General features: G+C 38.6%; 1 protein-coding gene and 1 pseudogene across 3 annotated transcripts in view; both read right to left on the reverse strand.

Moving 5' to 3' along the window:
* Positions 1 to 5,103: 5,103 nt before the first annotated feature.
* Positions 5,104 to 22,622, reverse strand: part of LOC138080908 (testis-expressed protein 10-like) — a 29,629-nt gene continuing 12,110 nt past the window's right edge. Inside the window, exons 6-9 of one of the 3 annotated variants that reach the window (XM_068973793.1) lie at positions 14,821 to 15,059; positions 13,976 to 14,111; positions 12,421 to 12,596; positions 5,104 to 7,003 (exon numbers count right to left, since the gene is read on the reverse strand). In XM_068973793.1, coding sequence (XP_068829894.1) covers positions 6,984 to 7,003; positions 12,421 to 12,596; positions 13,976 to 14,111; positions 14,821 to 15,059 — 571 coding nt within the window. In that variant the 3' untranslated portion in view covers positions 5,104 to 6,983. Of the gene's footprint in view, positions 7,004 to 7,243; positions 9,198 to 12,420; positions 12,597 to 13,975; positions 14,112 to 14,820; positions 15,060 to 22,622 lie in introns of those variants that run through there. The other 2 variants (XM_068973792.1, XM_068973791.1) reach the window with 2 other exon arrangements.
* On the reverse strand, positions 7,248 to 8,654 carry LOC138081212 (nicotinamide/nicotinic acid mononucleotide adenylyltransferase 1 pseudogene; annotated as a pseudogene).

A 22,622-nucleotide genomic window follows, 5' to 3' on the forward strand; every position in this document is an offset into this window, starting at 1 on the left:
TTTTGAAAAGTTTTAATCATAAATGGGTACTGAATTTTGTCAAAGGTTTTTTTTTCTGCATCTATTGAGATGATCATATGGTTTTTATCTTTCAGTTTGTTAATATGGTGTATCACATTGATTGATTTGCCTATGTTAAAAGAATCCTTCCATCCCTGGAATAAACCCAACTTGATCATGGTGTATGAGCCTTTTGATGTGTTGCTGAATTCTGTTTGCTAAAATTTTGTTGAGGACTTTTGCATCTATGTTCATCAGTGATATTGGCCTGTAGTTTTCTTTTTTGTGTGTTGTTTTTGTCTGATTTTGGTATTAGGGTGATGGTGGCCTCATAGAATGGGTTTGAAAGTGTTCCTTCCTCTGCAATTTTTTGAAAGTTGTTTTAGAAGGATAGGCATTAGCTCTTCTCCAAATGTTTGATAGAATTCTCCTGTGAAGCCATCTGGTCCTGGGCTTTAGTTTTTGGGGAGATTTTTGATCACAACTTCTGTTTCAGTGCTTGTAATTGGATTGTTCATAATTTTTGTTCAGTCTTGGAAGACTGAACTTTTCTAAGCATCTGTCCATTTCTTCCAGGTTATCCATTTTATTGCCATATATTGTTCATAATAGCCTCTTCTAGTCCTCTGTATTTCTGCATTATCTGTTGTAACTGCTCTTTTTTCATTTCTAATTTTGTTGATTTGATTCTTCTCTCTTTTTTTCTTGATGAGTCTGGCCAAAGTTTTTTCAGTTTTGTTTATCTTCTCAAAGAACCAGCTTTTAGTTTTATTAATCTTTACTAATGTTTCTTCTATTTCTTTTTTTTAATTTTTGCTCAGATCTTTATGATTTATTTCCTTCTACTAATTTTTTTTTGTTCATCTTTTCCCAGCTGTTTTAGCTGTAAAGGTAGGTTGTCTATTCAATGGTTTTCTTGTTTCTTGAGGTACAATTGTATTGCTAAAAACTTCCCTCTTAGAACTGCTTTTGCTGCATCCCATAGGTTTTGAGTTGTCATGTTTTCATCATAATTTGTTTGTAGACTCTTTTTTTAATTTCCATTTTGATTTCTTCAGTAACCTGTTGATTATTTGGAAATGTATTGTTTAATCTCCATGTGCTTGTGTTTTTTTTTTTTTACAGTTCTTTTTCTTGTACTTGAGATCTAGTCTCATAGTGTTGTGGTCAGGAAAGATGCTTAATAGGATTTCAATTTTATTAAATTTACTGGGGTTTGATTTGTGACCCAAGATGTGGTCTATCCTGGAGAATGTTCCATGTGCATTTGAAAAGGTGCATTCTTCTGCATTTGGATGGAATGTCCTGAAGATATCAATGAGATCCATCTCATCTAACGTATCATTTAAGACTTGTGTTTCCTTAGTAATATTCTGTTTTGATGATCTGTCCATTGGTGTGACTGGGTGTTAAAGTCTCCTGATATTATTGTGTTACTGTTAGTTTCTCCTTTTATGTCCGTTATTTTTTGTCTTATGTATTGAGGTGCTTCTATGTGGGTGCACAGATATTTACAATTGTTATGTTTTCCTCTTGGACAGATCCCTTGATCATTATGTACTGTCCTTCTTTATCTCTTATAATCTTCTTTATTTTAAGCTCTATTTTGTTTGATATGAAGATTGCTACTCCAGCTTTCTTTTGCTTCCCATTTGAATGAAATATATTTTTCCATCCTCTCACTTTCAATCTATATGTGTCTTGAGGTCTGAAGTGGGTCTCTTGTAGATAGCATATATATGGGTCTTGTTTTTGTATTTATTCAGCCAGTCTGTGTCTTTTGGTCAGAGCATTTAATTCATTTACATTTAAAGTAATTATTGATATATATGTTCCTATTGCCATTTTCTTAATTGTTTGGGGTTGATTTTGTAGAGTTTTTTCTTCTCTTGTATTTCTTTACTCTGTGAGTCCCTTTAAAATTTGTTGTAAAGCTGGTTTGGTGGTACTGAATTCTCTTACCTTTTGCTTGTCTGAAAAGCTTTTTATTTCTCCATCAATTTTGAGTGAGATCCTTGCTGGGTACAGAAATCTCGGTTGTAGATTTTTCCCTTTCAGACTCTAAATATATCCTGCCATTCTCTTCTGGTCTGCAGTTTCTGCTGAAAGATCAACTGTTAAACGTATGGGGTTTCCCTTGAATGTTACTTGTTGCTTTTCTCTTGCTGCTTTTAATATTTTTTCTATGTGTTTAGTCTTTGTTAGTATGTGTCTTGGTGTGTTTCTCCTTGGGCTTATCCTGTATGGGACTCTGCACCTCTTGGACTTGATTGACTATTTACTTCTTCATGTTGGGGAAATTTTCACCTATAATCACTTCAAAATTTTTCTCATACCTTTTTTTCTCTTCTTCTTCTTGTACTCCTGTAATTCAAATGTTGCTGTGTTTGATATTTTCCCAGAGGTCTCTGAGACTATCCTCAGTTCTTTTCATTTTTTTTGCTTTATCTGCTCTTCAGAAGTTATTTCCACCATTTTATCTTTTAGTTCACTGATTTGTTCTTCTGTTTCAGATATTCTTCTGAATACTCCCTCTAGAGTATTTTTAATTTCAGTAATTGTGTTGTTTGTCTCTGTATGTTTATTCTTTAATTCTTCTAGGTCTTTGTTAATTGATTCTTGCATTTTCTCCATTCTGTTTTCAAGGTTTTTCTTTTTTAAATCATCTTTACGTCATTATTCTGAAAATTTTTTCAGGTAATTTGCCTATTTCCTCTTCATTTATTTGGACTTCTGTGTTTCTAGTTTGTTCCTTCATTTGTGTAGTATTTCTCTGCGTTTTCATTATTTTTTTAAAACTTATTTTGTCTGAGATCTCCTTTTCCCAGACTTCAAGGTTGAATTCTTTCTTCCCTTTGATTTCTGCCCTCCTAAGATTGGTCCAATGGTTTGTGTAAGCTTCGTATAGGGTGAGATTTGTGCTGAGTTGTTGTTGTTTTCCTTTTTCCCCCGCTGATCAGCAAGGCTGAGTGAGGTGGTAATCCTGTCTTCTGATGACTTTTTTATATTTTTGTTTTGTTTGTTGTTTAGATGAGGTGCCCTGCACAGGGTGCTACTGGTGGTTGCGTGATGCTGGGTCTTGTATTCGAGTGGCTTTTTTGTGTGTGAGTTCTCACTATTTGATACTCTCTAGGTTTGTGAGAGTCGGACTGTGAAGAAGGCTGAGTGCCAAAGAATTGATGCTTTTGAACTGTGGTGTTGGAAAAGACTCTTGAGAGTCCCTTGGACTGCAAGGAGATCCAACCAGTCCATTCTGAAGGAGATCAGCCCTGGGATTTCTTTGGAAGGAATGATGCTGAGGCTGAAACTCCAGTACTTTGGCCACCTCATGCGCAGAGTTGACTCATTGGAAAGGACTTTGATGCTGGGAGGGGTTGGGGGCAGGAGGAGAAGGGGACGACAGAGGATGAGATGGCTGGATGGCATCACTGACTCGATGGACGTGAATATGAGTGAACTCCAGGAGTTGGTGATGGATAGGGAGGACTGGCATGCTGCGATTCATGGGGTCTCAAAGAGTCAGACACAACTGAGCGACTGAACTGAACTGAACTGAACTGAGGGTTAGTTCTCTGGTAGTCTAAGGTCTTGGAGTATGTTCCCAATCCAAAAGCTTATGGCTTGACCTCTTCATCTAGGACTGATGAGATAAAAACAATCTGTTTTTCAGACCTCCTGTTGTAGTTATTTCCAAAATCTGGTCAACTACATCTTCAGTTTCTCTGCATCCAGCGTCCCTCAGGAACCACAGTTCCTCTTTATTGGCCTTATTTGTCATTTTGATGGATGTGAAGTGTAGCTCATTGTTGTTGCTAGTTTTGCATTTGCTTTATTTAACATTTTCTCTTTTTAAACTATAGATTCAGATCTGACTATATGATTGCCCAATTTTAAGTATTTTTTTCTCTGCAGAATTATAAACCCTTCATCAGGTGTAGGTATGAAATATAAATTGCAAAAAAGTAAATTATTCCATTTTCATTGCAAATTTAACTTTAGTCCTGTTTCTATCACAGAATGACTTTCATGAACATAAACTAGTATATAAAAAGCTAACTTGGTCCTCTTGCTTTATAAGTTGGTGAACACTCCACAAAATTTTAGTCAATAGAAAATTATATAACAAGCTTATGTTTTTAGTATAAAGCTAAACTGGGGCTTCCCTGATGACTCGGTGGTGAAGAATCTGCCTGCCAATGTAGGAGACCAGATTTGATCCCTGAGTTGGGAAGATCCCCTGGAGAAGGGAATGGCTACCTATTTCAGTATTCTTGCCTGGAGAATTGCATGGAGAGAGGAGCCTGGAGTGCCACAGTCCATGGGGTCATGAGTCGGACATGACCTAGCAACTAAACAACAACAATGACTTTAATTATTATTTGGGAATTCTACTTTGATTAGAGTCTATATAAAAGGACAAGAAGTAAAAAAGCATAAGAAAAGAGACCCTTTTTCTGTGTAAATTAACAAATGGCAGATTCAGAGTGAGCTGGAATAGAAATAGTAGTGCTCTTCAGAAACTCCAGAGTTTTGGATTGAGATCACTGGTTGTTCTTCTACAAGTCATTCATCAGTGCCCCAAATCCTGAGCTGAAGAATCTTCCAGGGTGAGCCAGTGTGGCATTTCTCACATCCATTCATCTTTTTGATGATTAAGCTCTCAGTAAAGGCAAGGAGATCCAACCAGTCCATTCCAAAGGAGATCAGTCCTGGGTATTCTTTGGAAGGAATGATGCTAAAGCTGAAACTCCAGTACTTTGGCCACCTCATGCGAAGAGTTGACACATTGGAAAAGACTCTCGTGCTGGGAGGGATTGGGGGCAGGAGGAAAAGGGGACGACAGAGGATGAGATGGCTGGATGGCATCACCGACTCGATGGACCTGAGTTTGAGTGAACTCCGGGAGTTGGTGATGGACAGGGAGGCCTGGAGTGCTGCGATTCATGGGGTCGCAAAGAGTCGGGCACGACTGGGCGACTGAATTGAACTGAACTGAAAGGCTAAAAGCATTCATATTTCATAAAATCCTTGAGTGAGATCTGTCATTCTCTGTGGTTCCTTCTGTTCTAGGAAGGATGATGTCATCCTAAAGACCAATGGTGGATGACCAGTACTAGAACATGAGCCACAACAGATTAGTGTGAAGAGAATGTACATAAGACATGTAAGGGAGAGGCTTTCTACCTCTGGGGTGGTGCAGGCAGAGGGGGACAAAAACCCCTGTGCAGCTTTCTAAAGGACTTAGACCCCTCTCCCTTCCTCCAAAGGTGGTGCTGCTGGCAAGTGTGTCTTGGCAAAGTTTCACTGGATTTCAGACGTGTGCTGGAGAACAAATTATAGGTATAAAGTTTTTGCCAGAAGCACTTACAGCCTGTATTTTGCAGAGCTGGAGATGACTGATCAGTGGTGCATTTTACAAGATTGCTCTTTTAAGAATTACTTCTTTGGTCATCCTGGGGGAAGACTGCATAGAAAAATGTATGCATAAAATGTTAGTTCTCTTCATCACTGAAGTAAGGATCTTAAATGTACCCGTGCTTGTCACTCTGCTTCTCTTATGTGGTAAAGCCAGGATGTTCATTTTGAATTCTTTTTGTAGTTTGATTAAATGTTCTTCTGGTTGTAGTGCTGCTGATCCCTTGTTTTAAAGCTAAAGCAATGGTAATCACTTTGTAATGTATAAAAGGACTGAATCACTGTATTGCGTACAGTGTTGTGGGTCAATTACACTTCAAAAACCAGACAGAAAAACTCCTAAAAAAAGAGATCAGATTTGAGGTTACCAGAGATGGGGGAACTGGATGAAGAGAATCAAAGGGTAAAAACTTCCAGGTATAAGATAAAAAGTACAAGGGTTGTAATGTACAACAGGATCAATATAATTAACACTGCTATGTATTATATATGACAATTATTAAGAGAGTAATTCCTAGAGTTCACATCACAAGGAAACTTATTTTTTTTCTTTTTACTTTGTATCTATATGAGAAAATGATGCTTACTAAACTTACTGCAGTTATCATTTCATGATATATTTAAATTAAATAATTATACTGTAGGCTTCAGTCAGTCAGTCAGTTCAGTTGCTCAGTCATGTCTGACTCTTTGCGACCCCATGAATTGCAGCATGCCAGGCCTCCCTGTCCATCACCAACTCCTGGAGTTTACCCAAACTCATGTCCATCGAGTTGGTGATGCCATCCAGCCATCTCATTCTCTGTCGTCCCCTTCTCCTCCTGCCCCCAATCCCTCCCAGCATCAGTCTTTTCCAATGAGTCAACTCTTCACATGAGGTGGCCAAAGTATCGGAGTTTCAGCTTTAGCATCAGTCCTTACAAAGAACAACCAGGACTGATATCCTTTAGGATGGACTGGTTGGATTTCCTTGCAGTCCAAGGGACTCGCAAGAGTCTTCTCCAACACCAGAGTTCAAAAGCATCAATTCTTTGGTGCTCAGCTTTCTTGACAGTACAGCTTTCACACCCATACATGACCACTGGAAAAAACATAGCCTTTAAACAGACCTTTGTTGACAAAGTAATGTCTCTGCTTTTGAATATGCTATCTAGGTTGGTCATAACTTTCCTTCCAAGGAGTAAGCTCTTTTAATTTCATGGCTGCAGTCACCATCTGCAGTGATTTTGGAGCCCCCCAAAATAAAGTCTGACACTGTTTTGACTGTTTCCCCATCTATTTCCCACGAAGTGATGGGACCAGATGCCATGATCTTCGTTTTCTGAATGTTGAGCTTTAAGCCAACTTTTTTCACTCTCCTGTTTCACTTTCCTCAAGAGGCTTTTTAGTTCCTCTTCACTTTCTGCCATAAGGGTGGTGTCATCTGCATATCTGAGGTTATTGATATTTCTCCCGGCAATCTTGATTCCAGCCTGTGCTTCTTCCAGTCCAGTGTTTCTCATGATGTACTCTGCATATAAGTTAAGTAAGCAGGGTGACAATATACAGAGCTTAGGCAGTGCTGTATGTCAATTATACCCCAACACAGCTGGAAAGACAAAAATAGAGATAAAAGGATTTGTACATCCTGAAAAAGAGAGACCATATTGAAAACATTCACCTTAGCAACTTCTGATAGACAGACAAAACTGATTTTGACTTACTACTGATTTTTATCAAACTTTTAATATTTAGTTTAAGTGACAGGATCACAATTCTTTCCCCCAGTTACTAACACTTTGATTGTCTCAAATTCCCCAAAGGAAATCCAAAATATCATGCTGTAGAATTTTTTATGACTTAGAATCTGCACTATTTTTCTGTGAAGGAGCCAGTATCATCCCAAAATGCCTCTCTTCACTCTTGGAGTCATAAAAATTATGCTTTTCAGTATACTCTTGGACAAGATCTAGTACCAAATAGTGAATGCTCTAACTCCTTCTGAGGGCTTGCTGGGTCTTTGTGAATAAGATGTCATTGGTGATCCATTCATTCACCAGAAGAATGTTGTTCTGATGTTTTCACAGAACATCTGGTTCACAGATGAATTTCTGAACAACAGTTCCAGCCTGAGTAATACCTATGAGCTCATACTTTCTTACAATTTGAGTGAAATCCTCATTCTTCCACAGGTTGGGATCACCAAAGGACCCCAATAAATCTGCCCCACACAGCAAGATTACCTTTGGCACACCTTTTGCTTCTGACCCGACGGATTTCTTTTGACTAAAATTTTGACTTTGTTCAGCCAACTTCCTCCTACATTCCGATCTTTCTGGCATAGGTGAGTCCTTCTGGTGATCACAGCTCCTAGCCTCCAATTTCTCTCGATGGTGTCTGAGCACCTTAGCAGTCTCTAGCCACTCCTTCTGAAGGTTTTCCCATGCACCCACTTCCACCTACTTTGAATTCTTGGTGGCAAGATATGCAATGATAACTCGGCAATGGGCAAAGAAGAGTTTGATGCTTCTTATATACCTTGCTGACAGGATAAATTGTGCCTTGTCTAACTGTATATTTTCCTATTGTGTTCATGTAGTTCTTGACCAGTTCAAACAACCTGAGGTGCATGTTGATGACTGAAATTAAAAAACCGCAAGCAAGAACCATAGTTGTCTTCTCAGAATTTTCTAGGCTAACAATCTTAAGTTGTTGGTCTAAGTGCAAAACCCTGATACGTCCTTTGTCATTCCTACAAAGGAAATTCTGTCATTCTGAAGCGTTTTTCAAGGCTGGGTGTCAGAGTCATTCCAACTTGTGTGTCAACAGTCTTCTTCAAGCTGAGCTAGAACAGAGGATCCGCATGCATATTGTGACTCACGTCCTCAAGGTTGACTGACAAGAATCCTTGTATCTCATTGCTTTAATTTACATATCTTAGTTTATCAAGTGGAATTTTAAAGTAGTTTTCTTGTTATTGCCCATTCATATCCTTTGTTGCTTTTTTAAAATAGGAACTCCTTAACTTTGTTGCTTTTGTGTTGTTATTTGTTGTCATCTTGTTGTTGTCATCATCTTGGTAGTTCATTTGTAAGAATTTTTGGGTATTTTCAGTTCAGTTCAGTTCAGCTGCTCAGTCGTGTCCGACTCTTTGTGACCTCATGAATCGCAGCACGCCAGGCCTCCCTGTCCATCACCATCTCCCAGAGTTCACTCAGACTTACATCCATCGAGTCAGTGATGACATCCAGCCATCTCATCCTCGGTTGTCCCCTTCTTCTCCTGCCTATTTTAGACTTTGATTTATTGTCTTTTACATATGTCTCAAAAACTTACAGTATGCTTCATATATGTTGTTCCCTGTCTGTTAAAGTGTTTTAAAACACTCTATGGGTATCAACTGTTGATTGAAAATGTTGATTGTCTTTAATGTTTTTGGTGTATTTATATGGTTTTCCCTATCCTTAGGTTAGCTTTTTTTTTTTCTTCTTACTTTTGCTCTTTAATCTATTTAGAGTTCAATTATGTCTCCAATAACTAGGTAAATAAAGAGAGGGAAAGGGAAAAAGCTTCCTTACAGAAGAATTCCAATTAATAAATGTGGGCAGAATGAGGAAAACCGGAAATTACCACTAGAACATCACAGTTACATTGTTGGAGGCAATATCCATGGATGAATGCCAAATATTTATTAATTACTATGGTGATTGTGACATATGTCTGCAAGTTCTTTGTTATTTCTCTCTCCAGGAGGTGAAGGTAAATTCCCCTCTGTTAAGTGTGGGCTGGACCGTGTCTGTCTTCTAATAAATAGAGAACAGAAAGGAAAAAATAATAACTTCAGAGCAGAAAATATGGGCAGACACCAATTAACCTAGTGACCAAATTAAGGTTGCCAGTAACAAATCATTTTGACATCATACATCTTCTGATAAAATGTGATGAGACAGGCAAATCACCCTAACTGTATTTTTATAAAAATAAGTTCTCCCTCCAATTTTTCCAAACTCCATCTAATCAAGGGACAACAATAGACAAACCCAAACTGAAGGACATTTTACCAGATACTTGACCAGTATTCTTCAAAAGCATCAAGAGAAATAAGACAGATTGATAAACTGTCTGATTAAAAAATATTTAGAAATGTGATGACTAAATGCAGTATGTGGTTTTGAGAAATCAGTGGAAAAATGGGTTACATTGAAATAAAATTTAGTTGATAGTAATGTATCAATGTTAATTTCTTAGTATTGATAAATGTGCAATGGTTATGTAAGGTAACACTGGGGGAATCTGAATGAAGGATAGATATAAGGAAACTCTTTGTACTCCTGGAAACTCTTCTGCAAATCTAAGTGAAATTTGTCTAAATAGAAATGTATTTCCAGACGAATGGATAAGAAAGCTGTGGTACTTATACACAATGGAGTATTACTCAGCCATTAAAAAGAATACATTTGAATCAGTTCTAATGAGGTGGATGAAACTGGAGCCAATTATACAGAGTGAAGTAAGCCAGAAAGAAAAACACCAATACAGTATATTAACACATATATGTAGAATTTAGAAAGATGATAATGATAACCCTGTATGCGAGACAGCAAAAGAGACACAGATGTATAGAACAGACTTTTGGACTCTGTGGGAGAGGGAGAGGGTGGGATGATTTGGGAGAATGGCATTGAAACATGTATACTATCATGTAAGAAACGAATCGCCAGTCTAGGTTTGATACAGGATACAGGATGCTTGGGGCTGGTGCACTGGGATGACCCAGAGTGATGATATGGGGAAGGAGGTGGGAAGGGGGTTCAGGATTGGGAACTCATGTACACTCATGGCAGATTCATGTCAATGTATGGCAAAACCAATACAGTATTGTAAAGTAAAATTTAAAAAATGTATTTCCAATTAAAAAAATTTTTTTGTGAAGCTTAACACCTTGCAAGTAGTATAAACAATCTCAGGGAATTTTTCATAGCAATATGATGTGCGTTTTGGAGACTGACAAACTTGACTTAAAAATTGCCTTTCAGTAAAAACAATAGGGCAAAAAGACATACTTTACTTAAAACCAATAGTTTAAAAAAAGCAAACAGGAGATTGTACAATACCATGCATAGGAAAGGATCTTGGGTTCATAGTATCCTGGACACTTGGGATCCTGGGCACTCCCACAGGTAGAAAGGTTCTTTCAATGAACTTGAAACAACTTCATTTCAAAGTTGTTGTGAACATATCTCACAGCTTTGTGCTGTCCCTGAGTGCTGGGGGTGCGAGTCAGAGTGACTCTAGTCATTGTCCACATCTTGTCTTGAATCCTTGATTCTAAGACAATGGTCATAAAGACTGGATAGACAGCAAAGTGACACATTAGCTTTCAGAATTTTGAGTGTTACTGATTCCTGCATCTGTGGTGTTGCCTGTTTCCCTTTCTGGCAGCTGGGGTACTCAGCAGAGAAAACCACTTGAGGAAAAAGTGTTGCAGCTCACCTGGTTCTAAAGACCTTGTAATTCTCTGAGAGGGGTGGGAAGACTAGGCAGGTGCTGCTCTGATGAAGTCAGAGGAGTAAGCAGGGAGGAAGACCTGCTCTCCGCCACTGTGTCCAGGTCTTACCCATCCCTCCCAATCTTGTCACAAACGTTTTTGTGACTTTCCAGAGGGAAAGACCAGATGAACCTTATCCCTCAGAGAAAGAGGAGGAAAATGGAACGTGTGCCACCTCCACCACACCAAAGATTGTGTGCCCCAGGTATGCACTTTCTGTCTAGCTCCTATTGGGTTCTCTCTTTCTGTTGGCAGTAAACACTGCAAATGTTTTTGGAGTAAAAATCATTGTCATTTCTGAAAGTAACTGACTCTGAAGGCTTCTTTTTCCTCTTTTCTCAGTCTCTAAAATATAGGATCATTCTTCAGATGCCTTTCAGTTATTGCAGACTTTGAGTACTCCCATGTTAATCTATTTCCTTATAAATCCTACTTATAAAAATCAATTTCTTCTTTTGCCCTCCTACTGTCTGCTCATATTCTTTAATTCAAACACTTATAATAATTTATTAATTCATCATACTACTTTTAGCTTCTTTAGTTTATCCTAGGAATAGCTGAAAAATTTTTTTGTATAAGCTATGGCTTGACAGGCACATTTTTCTGGTCAAATCGTGCAACACTGTCTATTACCTACAAGCACCCTTCTAAAAGTCTTGGTCTAGACGTCCAGCCTTGCTGTCCATTGTCTATAGTATTTTTCAACATTATGTCCATTGTTTCTCAGCCTGGTTTGCTAAGTGAAAGAAGCCAGACTGAAAAGACCCACATTATACAATTTCATCTAAGAAATGACCAAAATAGGCAAATACAAAGAGACAGAAATGGTGAGCAGCGGTTGCCAGGAGCTGAGGAAGGAAGAAATGAGGATATAGGGACGGACTACTAATGGTAGAGTTTCTTTCTGAGGTGATAAAAATATTCTGGAATAAGAGAATAGTGACTATTGCACAATCTTGGGAATATGCTAAAAATTAATGAATTGCACAGTGTGAAATGGCCAATTTTATGGTATATGAATTGTGTCCCAATAATAAATACTAATTATACATATGTATATATGTCAGTATGTTTTTATTGATATTTTTGCTTAAAGAATGAAAAGGTTTTAGGGGTGAATAAAAAATTAATATATGAAAGCCACACAAGATATTGATAATGATTAAATAAGTAAAATGTGCCAAAGTTTTAAAAGAATTTTGTAAGAATACCAGATCAGTTTTGAATTTGTGAGTTTCATGGCTTAAAAGACAATTTAAGATTTGAAGAAACATCTACAACCTTTAATTTTCTAAAACTATTGTATTAAGTAATACTACTGAAAATGAATTTACTGGTTGATATTTTGTTCATTTTACCATGGTATAATTAATGCCTAATTTGAAGCAAAAGTAAAACCTAAAGATCTCCCCTTTGCAACATCGTTCCTAAGTTGGGGCAGACAGATTACTACTTACACAGGTACACAAAACTCTTACCATAGATTCGGAGAGCAGTAACTTGTAAACTTTTGAGCAGCTCTTTATTTGCTCGGGCTGCAGCAGTATGGATAATGTCAATAAGCTGTGTTGAAAGTTCAGGGTTTCGGGAGCCGAGATGAGCAAGCTGCAGTGGTAAACCAGCCAACCAACGTGATAACACTTTACTACGGTATCTAAGGCCATCAAAGAGAAGAGAAATACAACACATTTATTTAAACATTTGAGAGCCTATAAGATGGCTGGCATCATTTATTCAGCTATAGCATTCTCTAAGGTTTATCCCACTGTATTTGAAAAGTTTATGTAATTTGGGGCACTATGTAAATTGTAGTTTTATCTTAAAGGACACAAACTCTACTTCACTTCTTGTGAACTATTTACACTAATTTGTAATAATTATTTTATTATTGATGCACTCAGTATAGGGTGCCCCACATTAAGTGGCTTCAAACTTGTGTTATTTCAGTTCTTTCCTATACTTGCTAACTCTCTAATGCCTCATCTCGGACACAGCAATCACTTTTGCTGTCCCCCAAGAGCTTAGTGATTTACACATGACCTTTGGAGTCTAACAGACCTGAACTTAAGTCTCAGTCTGGCTGCCCTTTAGCAGCATGACACTCACCAACTTATTTAACCTAAGCTTCCTTCTATAACCAACAGTACCTACATCGAAGTATGAGAATTACTGAAAAATTAAGAAAAGCCCTGACTCACAGTAAAGACTCGAATATGTTCTAATAACTACCTATGTATGCTGAGGTATCCCAAATCTCTTATCTTAACCCAAACATCTCTTCCAGACTATCCCAAATAAACCTCAAACTCACCATATCTAAAAACGGATTCCTTAGTTCTACTCTTTGTGTTGTCTATGTCACCAGACAGCACCAAACTAAGCCAGGAACTTTCTCACTTTAAAATACTCCCATTTTTAAAAATTTATTGAAACATTTTTGACACACAGTATTATCTTAGTTTCAGGAATATATCACATAATAATCTGACAACTGTACACACTGCAAGTGGTCACCACAAGTCTAGTAACCACCTGTCCTAATAAAAGTTACTGTAGTATTACTGGTCATATTCTTTATGCTGTATATTACACCCCCATGGCTTATTTACTTTATAAGTAAGTTTGTACCTTTTAATCTCCTTCACCTATTGTACACTTCTCCTCTTCCACTGCCCTCATTCTTATACCATATGTCCCAATATGTCACTAAGGGCCAGAGGTTAAACCTCCATAAAATTTACGGGAAGCAAAAGAAAAAGCTGAGGCTGCTACAGGTGGTTCCAATTGTCCTTTAGCTGTTAAGCAGACAAGTGGAAATATATGCTCAAAGAGACGTTTACCTTCTCAGTTATGTGTATAAAGGTTACTGGAACTATTATGTACACCTCTTTATAAAAAAAAATTTTTTAATGAAACCAAAAAGGATAAAAGACAGAATTTCTCCAAAGATTTAATCACTCTATCATCTTATTATACAGATTACAAAGTAACCTGGTAAGAAAAAGAAAAGCAAAATAACATAGGGAACTGTACCGGATTCTGTAAGATCTCAGTTCTTCTTTTTGATAGATTTTACTGAAAAACTTCAGTAACAAAGTCCGAACTGGAATGAGCAGGCCTCTTTGCTGATACAATGTATAAACTGCCTTTATGAGAGACTCTGTCGCCTCTAAAAACAAGAGAAAACAACTGCATGTGAGTCAAAATGTTTCTTTACCAGCACCATAATTCTTCTAAAAAGCACAGAAGCACCTTGTTCCTATGACAAAGCAGATTTTAGCCACAAACTGATGACTACCATCAAAATCCTACATCAATGGCCTAATACAAAAGTCAAACCAACCAGAGATTACAGTACAAATATTCCTAAGAGACAACAAACCTAGGAAAGGACAGCGAAAAACAGAATACTAGAAAGGTGGATAAGCCAGGAACCAACCAGGAAAGCTGTTTTGAATGAAAAGAATTATTAAGTCACAGTAAAAATTGACAATGCAACATAATTTCAAGTAGCAAGAAAGGTAAAGAGAGAAGGATCAATTTCTAGTCAAATTAGATCAGAAAAGAGTACTTCTTCATCCTTAGGCTCAATGTCACTTCCTCTTAATAAAACATACCTCCTTTCACTCCAACTATATAATCTACTAGAAAACCTTCCCATCAGCTTCAGAGTGGACCTACTCACTGAAAAAGGGGTGTTCTCAGCAATCAGGGTTCAAGGAGATATTCCTTCATGATTATGCTAGCTACCTTTTATGGCTTGAACGTAAATGACTATGTGAAATGTTTGACAGTTATGAACTCAAAGTTAGACTCTAAATGTTAATAGCATGCATAAGAGCTCCTCTCTTAAATAAGGACAGAGCATTAACACCTACCTCTGTTTGGCTGTATCTCCATTAACCTCCAGGAGACTCCAAGCAATCTGTTCAGCTGCTTACTATTTAGCCTAGAGCCATCTTCAAGGGTTTCTGTTACAAATTTCCTTATCCTTTCTATCCAACTGGAATCCTTCTGCAAAGTTGAGGCATTTGCCAGGGAGACCATGATATCAGACAGTGTTAAATTCAGTAAAAGATGATCTACATTATTCGAGAGAATCGTGCAATGCTTGATGCTAAAAACAAAGACATACATAACTGTTACGTGTTGTATCTACCATGCCTGCTTCACTAAAATACTTAACTATTCTTCCCAGATTCCCTGGTAGCTCAAAGGGTAAAGAGTCTGCCTGCAATGCGGGAGACCCAGGTTTGATCCCTGGGTTAGGAAGATCCCCTGGAGAAGGAAATGGCAACCCACTCCAGTATTCTTATCTGGAAAATTCCATGGATGGAGGAGCCTGGCAGGTTACGTACAGTCCATGGGGTCACAAAGAGTCGGACACCACTAAGTGACTTCACTTTCACTTCATTCCTCCCAGAATGAATTGCCAAGAAGGTAGGTATATAAAAGCGACTGTAAGTAAACTATTCATTACAGAATCAGGGTTGTTAAGGGATAAATTAAGAATGCATACTGCTCAGTTCATTACCCAAGTTGCTATTCACACAAAAAATACAGGCCCTTGAAACACTGCTTGGTAATCCTATATGTAATGTGGGGATAAGAACACTTGAAAACTTCAACACACTTGAAGATTTTAAGCAGATATTTATATTAGGATGAAACTCACAATAGACCTTGATTCTGCTTCTAACTAATTTTGACTTAACAGAATCACTGATTTCTCCTGACCACAATTTCCTTATGTGTGAAGACTGGTCTAAATAAGCCCGATTCTGAAACAACTTAATTTTATCACTCACATATTGAAATCACTTTTTCCTAGCCATATAAAACACATTTCTTTCAAAGCTTGAAAGAAATTTCAAAAAAAGGTTCTAACAGATTATCTTAACAAAAACAAAGTTTGCAACTAAGGATATAAACCACTAGATACATAAACACTATATAAACACTGTAGATTTCAGGCTACACTGCATTCAACAGCAGGGCAGAGCCTATTTATTTTCATGTCCAGAAACACGGAAGTTGATTAAACTAAAAAAATACCTGAAACTAACTTATTTTAAAAGAAAAAGTTAACCCTGGATTAAGCATGAGAAAGGACACAGTAGTAACAAACCACAAATACAAGGGAAGGGAAATTTTTAACATTTGGTGTTATTAGGGTATCAAATGTAGAGTTAAGAATGACAAATGGGACCAGATCACAAAGAGTTGAAAGCTAAGGACACTGAAATCAATTCTGCAAGCACAGGAGTAACATAGTTGAAAAGTTCTTTCTTTTCTGCTGATGAAAAAGAAAAAATCAGTTACAAGACTCTAAACAAAGTAGTTGTATGTCTATTTGAGCAATACAGGCAAGACGTGACGAGCTCAAGAAACAATGCTGGTACAGACTAGGAGAAAGGGGGATGTATGGAAGAATAAAAGTTAGCTGGATCTGAAGTCTGCTTAAATGCATACATGCATGTGAGCTTTTAGCTCAGCTGGTAAAGAATCCGCCTGCAATGCAGGAGATCCCAGTTCGATTCCTGGGTTGGGAAGATCCCCTGGAGACGGGATAGGCCACCCAGTCCAGTATTCTTGGGTTTCCCTGGTACCTCAGCTGGTAAAGAATACGCCTGCAATGTGGGATACCCAGGTTCCATCCCGGGTTGGGAAGATCCCCTGGAGAAGGGCATGGCAACTCACTCCAGTATTCTTGCCTGGAGAATCCTCACGGACAGAGGAGCCTGGCAAACTACAGTCCATGGGGTCGCAAAGAGTCAGGACATGACTGAGAGTAAGCATAGCACAGCACAGCACAGCAAATGCCCAGCAAAAAACTGGGAATTCTATAACAAAGAGGAAGAATGAATGAAAACTGGGACAGATGACTAGCAATATATATACTACAAACCCAAAACTACTGGTAGGTTCTTTGCCCAACTGTTCAGTGTCCAAAACCAAGGCACATTGTTTACTAACCAGACCACACAAAAGCTCGACTGCAACATTTCTTCACCACAGGTAAAGCTTTTGAAGATCTACTTTAGTTTATCTTAAGCAGTATAACCTATTACTGTCTGGAAGGTGTCAACAGACATAGAAAAGTTGGGAGAATTCATCCTGCTCCTCCAAGAATTTACACAAAATTTTAGTCTAAATACACTGACCACCAATTCTATGAGGGAGGCAGGAAACTGGGGAAACTCATTTTCAGCAATGATAGAGGAGGAAATTAGAACTGAGTCCCTTCCTGAAAATAACTTTAAAAGCTGGATGAAATAGTTTTTAACAACTCAAAAGCATTCAAGAAGGAACAAGATGATGATCAATTGCTGGGTCCCCCAAATAAAGCAAGGCCACAGCACTCAACTTCCAAGGGCTGCTGCCAATTCCAACGAAAAGGCTAAAAAACTGAAGTAACCTTTCAGAGGCCTCACAGGGAAAAGTCAAACCCCAGAGCCAGACAAACACAGGGACTCTGGTATATTATTCCTACTTCAAGCTGGACCCTTAAGGGCTTTCCCTTTCAGAGTACAGGTGAACTGGAAGTAAAGAGAGCTCTTACATAAAACAGACCCAGTTATGCATCACCTCAGTAGTTAACAATTTTTCCCAACTAGATCTATAGATTCAACACAATTCCAATCAAAACCCCAGCCAGTTACTTTATAGTTACCAACAAAATGATTTCTGAAGTTTATACACAAAAGCAAACACTAGACTACCCCATATAAGACTGAAGCGCAACAATGTTGGAGGACTCACAACCACTCAATTTCAAGACATACTGTACTACAGTAATCAAGACAGTATGGTACTGGTGAACGAACAGACAAACATAGGTTAATCCAAGAACCCCAAGAGAGGTCTGCAAGTACAGTCAACTGATGATTTTAGACAAAGGAGCAGAAGCAATCCAAAATAGAAACAATAGTCTTTTCCACAAACGGTGCTAGAATAACTGGACAGAAACTCTAGAACTGAAAAATAAAAACAAAACAAATTCAACAAATATATGTTTGAATGATAAAGAGAAACAGAAAAATCAGTAAGTGGGTCTTATACACATTCAATTAATCTTTAAAGGGAAGGAGAAAAATGGCACAAATATTTTTTTGAAGATGAGATCTTTTTCAGATGTGTTTACACACTTCATTCAAGATCTCAGATTTAAGAAGCTCACTGAATTCCAAGGAAAATCAATAAAAAAGAAAACCACACCTGGATACATCATTATCAAACTGCAGAAAATAAAAGACAAGGAGAAAAGTCTTATGGGAGGGGAGGGGGGAGTAACTTTTATAAAGTAGCAATAGTTCAGACTCATAGCTGACTTCCTAACAGCAGTGGAAACCAAGAGAGAGCCAAGTGTTGCTGTCAGTATGCTCAAACAAGAAAACTGCCAAACCCAAGTACTGTGCTCTGTTAAAATAGTCCTTGGAAATAAAGGAGAATACATATATTCTCCTTCATTATACATATATGTATTTGTGTGTGTGTATAAACCATCTAGCAGCTTCTAAATAAGCCTAATGAAGAGAGATGAAAAAAATGAAGAGCAAAAAAGTAGGATATACAGATGGTGGATACAAGTTCTCCCAAAATATTCATTTTTGCTTAAAGATTCAAATTTTATCTCTAGCTCAGACACTATTTTCCTGGAACTGATAGGCTTACTTTATTCATTTCTGAGAAAAACATCTGCAAATACCCAAGTCTGAATAACCACAGTTAGTCATTCAAATTAAAATCATGTCCATCACAGAAAATACAAACAGAATGACAAGTGCATTTCCTTGAGACAACCATCATTCTTTGGTATGCAGCCAAAATACTTTAGGCATACTTCCCATTTCACCACACAGAATATTAAAAATATGTGTTTTCAAGGACTGTGACTTCACAAGATTAGTAATTTTTACCACTTAAGAACAATTTTAAGTGAAACTGGCATGTTCTTTTAAACTGTGAATGCATGGTGGTGAAGAATACTGTTAGCCCTCCAGACCGTTCTGCATCCACGTATTCAACTGACCGCAGATGGGGTATCATGTTTATGAATTGTGGTTTTCTGAATCCACAGATGCAGAACTTGCATATTTGGAGGGCAACTTGCTTCTGCTGCTAAGTCGCTTCAGTCATGTCTGACTGTGAGACCCCACAGACGGCAGCCCACCAGGCTCCCCCATCCCTGGGATTCTCCAGGCAAGAACACTGGAGTGGGTTGCCATTTCCTTCTCCAATGCGTGAAAGTGAAGTCGCTCAGTTGTGTCCGACTCTTGGCGACCCCATGGACTGCAGCCTACCAGGCTCCTCTGTCCGTGGGATTTTCCAGGCAAGAGTACTGGAGTGGGTTGCCGTTGCCTTCTCCCAACTTGCTTCTAGGACAGTGAAAATACCATGTATGACACCGTGTCTTACACAAAACTCAGACTGTACAACACCAAGAGTGAACCCTAACATAAACCAAAGACTCTGAGTATAAATGATGTGTCAAGTTCGTATTTTACAACAGATATACAGCTCTGGTGTGGGATGCTGACAGTGAGGGAGGCCATGCATCCACAGAGGCAGGAGTACAGTATACGAGGACTCCATCTCTCTGTTCAATTTTACTATGAATCTAAAATTGCTCTAAAAACTAAACTCCATTTTTAAAAAAAAAGGAATGAAATGCTAGTAGCGCTACAACATGAATAAACGTTAAAGATATCATGCTAAGTGAAGTTAAACCAGACACAAAACAATATTTTAAGTTTCTACTGGTATGTGGTACCCAGAACACTCAAATTAATAAAGGAAGAAAAGTGCAATAGCAGTTCCCAGTACCTGTGGGAAGAAGAGGATAGGAAGTTATTATTTAATGTGTAGTGAGTTTCAGTTTGGTAACATGAAAACCGTGAATGTACTTAATGCCACCAATCAGTACACTTTAAAAATGGTCAAAATGTTAAATTTTATGCTATCGACATTCTACCACAATGAAAATAGTATCTTTTGTAACTCCACAGTTCCACCCAAGATTAAAAAAATCTAGACATCAGGTCAAAATTGAAAACCACTGGCCTAGGCCACATTGGCTCCTCCAACTTTAACTTGTGAATTTAGTAGATAGCCTCCAAAGGCTACATGCGAAATAGTCAATGCACTTCCTTATGGAAGTGTAAGAGCAGCCTGCAGACCCTCAAAACAAATCACTAGGGAAATTTATGATAGTCAATCCACTGTCAATCCACTTTTGTTAAGAATTCCACAATTTCACCACCTCAGTCTCTTCATAGTTCTTTTCACCTTTTATATCTTGGCACAAATTACTCCCTAGGCAGGCAGCCCTCTCTAGGACCTATGCCCCCCATGAAAGAGCAAGACCAGCTCCTTACTACATTGATATACTCTTGTTACCCTATTCTTTTTCCTAAGTGCCTTCAACATATTAAGTGTCCAATAAAGTGAATAATGACAGTACACCCATATGCTCGAGTAGTTTCAGTTCAGTTGTTCAGTTGTGTCTGACTCTTTGCGACCCCATGAATCGCAGCACGCCAGGCCTCCCTGTCCATCACCAACTCCAGGATTTTACCCAAACTCACGTCCACCAAGTCGGCGATGCCACCCAGCCATCTCATCCTCTGTCATCCCCTTCTCCTCCTGCGCCCAATCCCTCCCAGCATCAAGGTCTTTTCCAATGAGTCAACTCTTTGCATGAGGTGGCCAAAGTATTAGAGTTTCAGCTTCGGCATCAGTCCTTCCAATGAACACCCAAGACTGATTCCTTTAGGATGGACTGGTTGGATCTCCTTGCAGTCCAAGGGACTCTCAACAGTCTTCTCCAACACCACAGTTCAAAAGCATCAATTCTTCGGCACTCAGCTTTCTTCACAGTCCAACTCTCACATCCATACATGACCACTGGAAAAACCATAGCCTTGACTAGACGGACCTTTGTTGGCAAAATAATGTCTCTGCTTTTTAATACTCTATCTAGGTTGGTCATAACTTTCCTTCCAAAGAGTAAGCATCTTTTAATTTCATGGCTGCAATCACCATCTGCCGTGATTTTGGAGCCCCCCAAAATAAAGTCTGACACTGTTTCCACTGTTTCCTCATCTATTTCCCATGAAGTGATGGGACCAGATGCCATGATCTTAGTTTACTTACATTTAATGGTCTACCAAATTCCAAACATCCTTTTATTCTATCTCATTTTGATAAAAATTATATCTGAAACCTCTTACTTGACAACATAAAAAACACATATAATTATATTCACACATTGAAGGATATTCTAAAGCTTATCCCACGCATCTGATTAAAAACTTCTGTGTCAATAAGAAAACTGTATCTGGAGGAAACAAACCCTAACAACTTACTTGCTCAAGAAAGTATCTCCCTATTTGGTTCTGTCACCTCCAATTCCAGAAACTCTAAATTAATGGTCCTAAAACATGGTTTTGATCCAACCAATAGTCTTCAATGCCAAAAGGACCAAGGATGAAAGAGAAATGAGGGTCAGAGACAAAAAAATGACTTTCAACATTAAGGGTATTCATCAATAGAAACTGATGTGATGCAGGTCTGTCCCATGTTCTCCATTACACCATTCTATGGCTTTCTCATGCCCTGTAATATCTCCTTCCATTACTACAATCATCCTCCACTTCACTTCTGCCTGCTAAAGTCACATTCATGTTAAAACACTATTCTCCAACACTGCTTTGTCTGTTTATCCTAACAAGGATCTGTCTCCTCCTATGAATTCCTATAGCATTTCTTAATCATAAAGTTCTAATGACATTTAAATATGCCTTGTGTTAAGTATGTAGATTCATTTTTCTTCCTGCAAGTTACTGAGCTTTTGTTTCTCAGCCTTAAAACCACCCTTCCACACTCTTACTTTGTGATTCTGGGAGTGAGTCACATTTTCTCCTTTACAGTTTGCTTCTTGTTAGGCTCTGCCAATAAAGTACTTGTTATTGTTTAGTCACTAAGCTGTGTCAGACTCTTTTGCAACCCCGTGGACTGCAGCCCGCCAGGCTACTGTCCATGGGGTTTCCCAGGCAAGAATACTGGAGCGGGTAGCCATTTCCTTCTCCAGCCGATCTTACCAACCGAGGGATTGAAATCTGTCCCCTGCATTGGCAGGATTCTCTACCACTGAGCCAGCTGGGAAGCAAAGAGGTACTTGAGACTGGAAAGCTGTAAGAGGAAAATGCGGCACTTTCTGTTTGCTTCCTACTTCTAGTTTTTGCTCCCTTTTGCCACCAGTGCAACCCAACCACTCTTCAGGCCAGCAGCAGTTCATTCTAGCAGCCAGAGTCTGCTCCAGTCTGTATTTCCCTGACACAGAACCAGCATCATTGTGCCCCTGGAACACCAGTGCCAGCCAGCCAGAACCCCCTTTGCTGAATCCTGTACCCCTATCCCACTAGGCCCCTCTCCTGATCTCAGACATCAGTCCCAGCTGAGTGCAAACCCCGTCCTAGAGGGCTGAGTTTGGGCTCCAGACAGCGACTCAAGATACCTGCCCTCTTCTCTCTGTTCTCCCAGTCGAGAGGCAGTGGCCGCTTCCTGCAGGCCTACCTCTGCAGTACCGTACTGCTCCCATTCGCCTTTCCACTATGAAGTGGAAATACCTAGTTTCCATTTTCCATCAAACTAGGAAATACCTAGTGTAATACCTAGT

Source organism: Capricornis sumatraensis, chromosome 6 (assembly GCF_032405125.1).
Source record: "Capricornis sumatraensis isolate serow.1 chromosome 6, serow.2, whole genome shotgun sequence".
NCBI classification, from domain to species: Eukaryota; Metazoa; Chordata; class Mammalia; order Artiodactyla; family Bovidae; genus Capricornis; species Capricornis sumatraensis.